Below are 8,689 nucleotides of genomic sequence, written 5' to 3' on the forward strand. Positions count from 1 at the left end.
GGAACAGAAAGATTCTTTAAAATTGCCTAATGGCTCCTGTCCTTCAGCGTGAAGTAGCCCCAAACAGCAGAGCTCCCATAAATAGAATAATCAGATGGAATAAACCAGTCCTCCATGGCAGGTTCTATTATATCTCCATATTTCTCCATGTATAGACCTAATATTTTCCTAAGATCCTTATGCAGCAGTTGAAGACCACTAACCATGCTGAGTTTTCTTACTCTTTCTTACATGCCTTTGCAGTAACCCACAGATTCTCAGGGTTCATGGATAACTCACTGATCCAAAACCATTGTTAGTTTCACTGCAGCACCATCAATTCCTCTGGATGTCCAGCCTTAAACATCTCTTTCTGAATACCTTATGAACAGGGAATACAATTAGTTTGCAGGAAAGGGGCAAAAGAATTCAAAATTTGTTACATCAATCAGGTTTAATTCTTTTTAGGATAGAAAAATATTTTCTAGTGTTCCCAAGTCTGTTGGGTTATCTGGCAGTCCTTGTCTTTTTATCTGAAGTCAGATTGTTTCCCATGCTCTTTTGAAAGCAGGGGACCCAAAAGAGGGTCCAGTCAAAGTCTTATCAGTGCTTGCTAGAAGTGAAAGGATATTTTTTATGCCTTCCATTCAGATACCAGAGGGTCTTTTTTAGTGTATTTTCACCAGGAATGCAGTGCATTCAGCAGATAAGCAGTCTGTGTGCCAGTCACTCTTCATTCTTTTGAATCTAGGTGCCATGCCCAGCCATGTCTGACTGCAGAGATCTAAGATACTCATTTTCTCTGAGTCTTATAAGAAGTAGCAGTGCCAGACAGTTGAGTTCCCTTAACTGGGTTTGTTCCTTGCCTTATCAGGTACCAGTCAGTCCACATGGACAAGTAGTGTCAGATTGCCTTAAATATAACCAAGGTTCCTGTCCAGCCTCCCTTCTCCCAGGCTGCAGCTGTACCTTCATTCATTCCCTGCCAAGTTCAGATCTTCACACTTTTCACTTGACTTCTACACTCTTTGCCTTTGGTCAGTTCTACTGTTTCAAATGTCGCTCAAATCCTAATGAAAATAGTAAATGCCAGACCTCTCTGAAACTCTTTCTGGTATCTCTGATAGTACTCTGAACAAAGTAATAGTATCCCTGCCTCAAATTTGTCTCCCTCTTTGTGAAAATAGAACCAAGACATTTGCTGTTTCACATGGCTTTTTACTTCGTCATGGAAAAAAATCATATAGGTTAAGACAGTTTTCCCACAAATCTGTGTTTGCTGCTACTTACCACATTACAAAGGGCTAAAAATTTCCTTGTGGAAATTGAAGTTATCCTGATTGATCCATAATTCCCCTATCCCATCATCTTCAAAAAAGGAAGGAATTGTATTTGCCTTCTGAAACTTGTCTATCTTCCATGGGTTCTCAAAGATAGCAGCAGATGTCTCTGAGACTGTCTTAAAACAACTTGCCTTATGTGATTTTGTTCCCCCATTCTAGCAAAAGCTTGTACTCATTTGTCATTGGCATTAGGGCTGTGAGCCTACGCTCACATGGCTGAGGACTGAGACAAAAAGAAGTTAAATAGCTGGCCTCAATTAGTGTTTCCTTCCCACTGAGGATAAATGAGGGGTTTTTGGCCTTCCTCTTGGTGTGGTTTTGTTTTGTTTTGTTGTGTTTTTGGTTGGGACTTTTTTACACAACAGTGAAATGGCTCTTGCTACTTTTATCTTGTATTGTGCCCTGCCTTTCTGGTTTTGTCCCAGTGTGCTGTTTTATACACATCTATTGATCTAGTTTCTACTTTTTGTACAATTCCTTGTGGTTCAGCCAAGTGGGTCTCAGTAATTTACAATACTTCCTATCTTTCTTTTACACAGGATAGTTTCTGTCTTTAAGAAACTGCCAACTGTCCTGAACTCTTCTTCCCCTCAGAGAATAGATACATAAAATCCTCATGGGAAGGAAGTCTAGGCTTTTTTAAGTATGCCTTCTTGAAGGCCATTGGTTTTATTCTATGGCTTCTTCCTTTTTTTTTTTGAGAATTCTGGACTCTTATTGTCATTATAGCTCAAGCTATTTTCCATCTTTCTGTTCTCTACATGGTCAGTCCTCTTGGTCAAAAGAATCTCATCTCTTAGGCTGTATGCTTTGCCTACAATGACTAGAAAGTTACACTTCCTTACTGTACACAATTAGAGTTACAAAAAGCTAAATTCCACATTTTTCAATTACATTTACGTTGTGAGTTTTCAATTTTCTTATGTTGTGACTTTTGTGTAGATGATTTTGGAATAATATTGTTGTTGTTCTCCTGCTTAAACTGCCTTGGACTTGTAAAAAGCAGGGTTGGCTTTTTAACATCTCCTTTAGGAAAAGTACTTTCTCTTACTGTTGCACACTGCAGGGTAGTCAGGATCTGCTGTGTTCAAGGAGATGTATTGCATTCCAAAGACCAGTGGCTCAGAGTCTCTTTTCAAACCATGTCCCTCAAGAGCCCACATGTTTTGAACAGAAAATTGTACTGACCATGAAGCACCTGCTGTGATATCAAACTTGGCCATCTCTACTGAGTTCTTACTTTGTACTGCAGTTTCTGAATATATATACTATCTAACCTTGCATTTAGTGAATTAAATGCTTAATAGCCTTCTTTGTAAGGTCCTAATATAATTGTTTGTAATAGATTTACCTTTTTTGTAGTTTGATGGTATCCATGTGGTGAGTGGATCTCTTGACACTTCCATCCGAGTTTGGGATGTGGAGACAGGCAACTGCATTCACACTCTGACAGGCCACCAGTCACTCACAAGTGGAATGGAACTCAAGGACAATATACTTGTGTCTGGGAATGCTGATTCTACAGTCAAAATCTGGGACATTAAAACAGGACAATGTTTACAGACATTGCAAGGTAAGTTTAAACTACCTTCGTGTCAATCAAGCAGCCTGCAGTGATCTCTACTGCAGATTTTACATAAAAAAACTTTAAAATAATTACGTACAAAGAAACAAGCACTGACCACTTAAAGCTTAAATATTTTTTCTGATGACAGCTGTATGATCTTTTTCTGAACTAGAAGAACAAAATGTATTTAATCTAATCTATTCAAATCACTTGCCTGTTATGAAAGGCAGATGGTCTGGACTGATAGCAATTTGCTATGGGTATATTAGCCTAATAAGCCACAGAAATACGTAGGAAATTACATCTCAAAATAGACAGTCTATGTATTTATTTAGGGGTCACTTGAATGTTTCAAAGCCTACAGTTTAATTGGATCAGGAGGCAAAGTACACTGTCTGTTGCAATAAATCAAGAGATGCAAGTGGAAGATGTTTTCTTTATTTCAGTAAAAAGAGAGATTTTTTTTCTCCGTGTTGACAGTTACCACTCAGGCATCATGCACACAAACACATGCTTATGTTTCTTCCCACAAAAAAGGTCTTATATCATTTTCATATATCATATGCAGCAGTGCTGGCTGGAGCAGAAAATTCAATTTCCCTGTAAAGAAAACTCTGCTGCTTTAACATATATATTTATATGTCACCATATAACTGTCAGTATTTACTGGTGGAGTCATCTCATAATAACACCTCAAAGGATCTTGAAGACAAACTCTTACAGCAGTGGCCTCACTGAGGGTGATTAAGTTCGTTTTCATGGATGTCCAGTTTGCCCAGCTGCCAATATACAGCACAACAAGATCACTGAAAAAAAGAAGAAAATACTGGGGCATTTTTTATACCTGCTTTCACTTTTTGAAAGCATGGAAAGGCTTCTGCACCTTTTAATGTACAAACCCAGGCGTTATAACAGATAGTTCTTTAATAGTTCTAATAGATGGAAAGAGCTGTATGCAAATAGCGAGGTGTTTATTCTAGATGCAGCACTGCCTGACATTGCTTTCTAATTAATTACAAATAGAAATGTTTTTGTTTACTCTTACAGGTCCCAACAAGCATCAGAGTGCTGTGACCTGTTTACAGTTCAACAAGAACTTTGTAATTACCAGCTCAGATGATGGGACTGTAAAACTTTGGGACTTGAAAACGGGTGAATTTATCCGAAATCTAGTCACATTGGAGAGCGGGGGAAGCGGAGGCGTCGTGTGGCGAATCAGAGCTTCTAACACAAAGCTGGTGTGTGCAGTTGGGAGCCGCAACGGGACTGAGGAAACAAAGCTGCTGGTGTTGGACTTTGACGTCGATATGAAGTGAAGGGCAGAAAGATGAATTTGTCCAAATGTGTAGACGATGTTCTCCTTTCCCTCCCCCCTGAAAAAAAAAGAAAAAAGAAAAAAAAGAAAAAGGAAAAAAATCCCTTGTCCTTGGTGGTGCAGGATGTTGCCTTGGGGCAACAGATCCTAAAGACCTACAGACTACGAAGGAGAAGACAAAGATGACAAACTATAACTGACAAGAGAGGCTTTTGCTGTCTCGTCACATAAAAAGGCTACACTTTTGACCGGGGCAGCTTTGCAAAGATCCAACTTTAGAAATGAAACCAGGTGCAATTAATTTCTTTACTTTCCTCCAAATGCTCCTTGAGCAATTGGGAGTGGAAAAAAAAAAAGTTACAGTTCTTGTTGACAGGTTATTTTACCACAAAGATCTTGACATAAGCTGCACAGGCGAGCCTGCTCGTGCACCCCGGGTCACCCTGGGTCCCAGCAGCCCCTCCGAGCAACGCGCTGTCCTTAGCCCCGCTCCGAGCAGGGGGTTGGACTGGACTCCCTCCAAGGTCCCTTCCAACCTCCACGAGCAGTCACTGGTTGACTTTCAAAAACTAAAGAGCATCTGCAATGAGAAAAACAAACAAAAACAAAGAGTCCATTCCTGGTGTGGAAAAGCTAAAATATTACTGTGAATTGTTTTGTACAGTTTTATCAGAGCTTTTTCTTTTTTTTCTTTATTCCTCTTTTTTTTTTTTTTTTGCCAACCATTGCCAATGTCAATCACAGTATTAGCCTCTGTTTAATCTATTTACTGTTGCTTCCATCTACACTCTTCAATGCATAAGTTGCTCTGAGGTGGCAAGTTGTCCTGGATTTTGAGAGTCCTCTGATGGATTTAATTCGCAATGCTGGTGCTAGAAGTAGGTCTTCAATTACGGGATTGTTGTCCCACCCCTGTACTGTATTCCCAGTGGCCAAACTTATTTATGCTGCTAAATGAAAGAAAGAAAAGCAAATTATTTTTTTTTATTTTTTTTTCTGCTGTGACGTTTTAGTCCCAGACTGAATTCCAAATTTGCTCTAGTTTGGTTACAGAAAAAGACTTTTTGCCACTGAAACTTGAGCCAACTGTGCCTCTAAGAGGCTGAGAGTGGAAGAGTTTCAGACAATTAAGAGTGAAGTTTGCCTGCAAATAAAGAATTGAGTGTGTGTGCAAAGCTTATTTTCTTTTTTCTGGGCAAAAATTAAAACACATTCCTTGGAACAAAGCTATTGCAGCCTGTTCTGTGGGGAAATTTTTCTTTGTGAGGGCTGTGGTGAATGGAATGAACATACATTAAAAAAAAAAAAACTGACAAAATTTTTTAAAAATATTATAAAATACAAAAATTAAAATAAAGTTGCTGGTCAGTCTTAGTGTTTTACAGTATTTGAGAAAAAAACAACTGTTACAGTTATTGCTGGGAGGAACTGACAGAGCAAAAACTTAAGTTTTTGTAAAGATGTCACATGCAAACAAAATGAGAAAAGAAAGAGTCAAATGGTTTGCCTCATTCTCCAAGAGCCACAACTCAAGCTGAACTGTGAAAGTGGTTTAACACTGTATTCTAGGCGATCTTTTTTCCTCCTTTTTTTTTTGTTTTTGTTTTATTTATAGTCTGATTTAAAACAATCAGATTCCAGTTGGTTAATTTTAGTTATGTAACAACCTGACATGATGGAGGAAAACAACCTTTAAAGGGATTGTGTCTATGGTTTGATTCACTTAGAAATTTTATTTTCTTATAACTTAAGTGCAATAAAATGTGTTTTTTCATGTTAGCATGTCTTTTTTTTTTAATTTTTTTATTTTCTAGTTGTTAATTTATTATTATGTATCCTGTGAGGGGTAAAGCAGGTCAAGTTCCTCATCTTACTGGTAGATGCTAAAATATGTCTTGGGACTTTTTATATAACCCTTCCACAAACAGGTGTGTGAGTGTCCTCTCCTTCAGTTGCCATGTAGGATTGGTCACGTGGGTCTGGACAAACATGGGGGAAAGACATTTGCTCCTTCTCACGAGGAACGTGTCAGGACCTTGCTCTGGGGGGGAGGCAGCTATAAAAAGCTGCCAAAGTACGTAAAACTTCTTCTGATAGCATCTCGTTACTGCATCTTAAATTGAAACCTGATGTTTATTATTTATGGATTTCAATCAGTTGATTGCAATTGACAGCAAAGAATAAATCCATAAATACAACCAAAATCAAAGTTAGGATTGTAGCCTGAAATAAAGCTTCAGAACAAATATTAAAATAACATCATTCCACATCAGTCCACCAGCAGTTTTATCAGGGCTCTGAAACCAAGGTAAGTCATCATCTCTCTCAGAAACTTAGCACTTGAGTGTCAGGTTCTGTCTCAAATCTCCTTGACCAAAATCATTGTTTTCTTCTGCATAAGCTTTTCTTTCAGGGCATAGCGTTTGCTTGTTTGTGACAGTTTTTCCCTGTAGAAAGCTGTCATTAAAAAAAAAAAAATCAAAACAGAACAGTAGAAGAGAAAATGCATGGATGGAAAGGAAAAATATTTATATACTTACACATCTATGACTATGTGCAAACAAAATTTAATTCCAATCTCTACATTATGCAAAATATGCAATGGTGAAGGATCATGCTTCCATCTGGCCTCTAGAGATTAAAAAGCCATCCAAACTGACTGAGCAGCTCCAAATTGTAAAAATCTGTTCCTTGGGTTGGTGCTTAGGGAAAAAAAGCTTGCAGCAAGCACTGACAATATAAAAGCTGTGATTGCCTATTATTTATGTAAAAACAATTAAAGAGTTAATCCTTTCCTATAATGGCAGTGAAAGACTGCCAGGACATTGCATGGTTCTGCTGAGAGTGCAGGCCAGGACGCTGAGCCCCTCGATGGCAGAAGGTGCCCCAGTGTGGGCTGAAGTACTTGTGAGAGGGGATGGAAATAGAAGGGTAGAAACATGAATATTTAATGCAATGAGCAGAGCAATAGCTTTTAAGATTATGTAATTTTCTTCCACGATTTGTAGAAATTGCAACAACATGTTTTCAGAGAGGGAATGCGCTGGCCTGATGGAGCAGGAGGATGGGAGGTTTCTGAGTAACGTGCTGGAGGGCAGGAATACAAATCTGGGCAGAAGAATGAGCTGACAGAAGAGGGAAACTAACAAATCCAGGTGTACAAGTTGGTTCAAGTACATTTTAGGCGGCCAATATGGCCAGGAGGAAAATGTGCTTAACCGGAATTAAGAAGTTTTCCTGTTGACAGTGTAAGTCCAGCAGTATCTAAATGTTCAAATTAATACAGCAAAACTTGAACTTGTTAAGCAAACCATATTTTCAGATTCCTTCATCACAGATTTAGGTTCAAATAAACTATTGGCTGTAAAGCCAAGATATGTCAAGACTGTCACATTAAATACAAAAAACAACACAGTACCGAAAAATATTTTTTGAAAAGCTTTTCCCATTCAATAAAACAACTTTACAAAGTTAATTTTGTTAGGGCTTTAAGGACTTCTAATTTTGTGAAATCTGTTTAGGTTTGTAGGAGTTGCTTATGAGCTATCCGAACAACACAGCTCAACAAGCAGAAATTTTGTAATTTAAGTGACAGAATTTCAAAGATGGGCCTGTAGTAAACACATTACATGTAAGAAACTGTTTGAGCAGTTTCTCTTTACACCCCCCTTTTGTTGATGTACTTACCATAATATAGCTCACAATATGAACTCTTCTTCTTTGGCAGCACATGCTCCAAGTAGATTGCTGAGGAGACATCTTCCTTCCATGTAATTAGATTCTGATTTTAAGGTGGGTGGAGTGTTTGGGGCTTTTTTAAAATAAAAACATTTAAGAATACTTGTATAAGACTATAACATCTTTATGTTCTCAATACGCAGGCACTTTTTGAGTCCAGTGGCTTAGTCATCATAGGCTATGTCAAAATACTGCAGCTATCCTAGGGAGATAACTGCAGTGGTGTTTCTGGCATTTCTGCTCTCTTCTTTTCATGCTGATTCCCCTTTTTCTTTTAGTTTTAGTCCTAGAAAGAGCTCCCTTATTTTCTCCTGCATGTGAAACCACAACAACAACATTAAGGTGTTTTTTATGTTATAATTTTTAATGGGCCTTGATCCAACAGTAAGTCAGAACTAGTATTGCCACTTCCTCCAAGAGCCTGTTCCTGTGGTCTCAATTTACTTATTCAGGAGATAGGACCAGACATTTAACAGCTGTGTCTACACCAATTTTTAGTTCAGATCAGCAGCTTTCCCAATAGAGCACAGTGCTGCCTTGGAGACCACTAACAGGATTCCTTCAGGCTGTAACTAAATCTGGAGCAGCTCTCCAGAAGCACACTCCAGGCACTCAAGCCACCAGAGGAGCATGTGGGACCAAACCAGAACTAGACCAACACCTCAAGAATACATTCATGTGGACATCAGGTCTTCAGGACCAGCATTTTGTAATTGGCATTACAATTCTGCTCCTACTGCACTGCAC

At 38.6% G+C, this 8,689-nt stretch overlaps 1 protein-coding gene across 1 annotated transcript in view; it reads left to right on the top strand.

The window, feature by feature from the left end:
- Positions 1-5,983, top strand: part of FBXW7 (F-box and WD repeat domain containing 7) — a 176,999-nt gene extending 171,016 nt beyond the window's left edge. The window contains exons 11-12 of the mRNA XM_084204501.1: positions 2,685-2,895; positions 3,937-5,983. Coding sequence (XP_084060627.1) covers positions 2,685-2,895; positions 3,937-4,205 — 480 coding nt within the window. The 3' untranslated portion in view covers positions 4,206-5,983. The remainder of the gene's footprint in view (positions 1-2,684; positions 2,896-3,936) is intronic.
- The last annotated feature ends 2,706 nt before the right edge of the window (positions 5,984-8,689 follow it).

Source organism: Fringilla coelebs (assembly GCF_963513975.1).
Source record: "Fringilla coelebs genome assembly, chromosome: 4".
Lineage (NCBI taxonomy): Eukaryota > Metazoa > Chordata > Aves > Passeriformes > Fringillidae > Fringilla > Fringilla coelebs.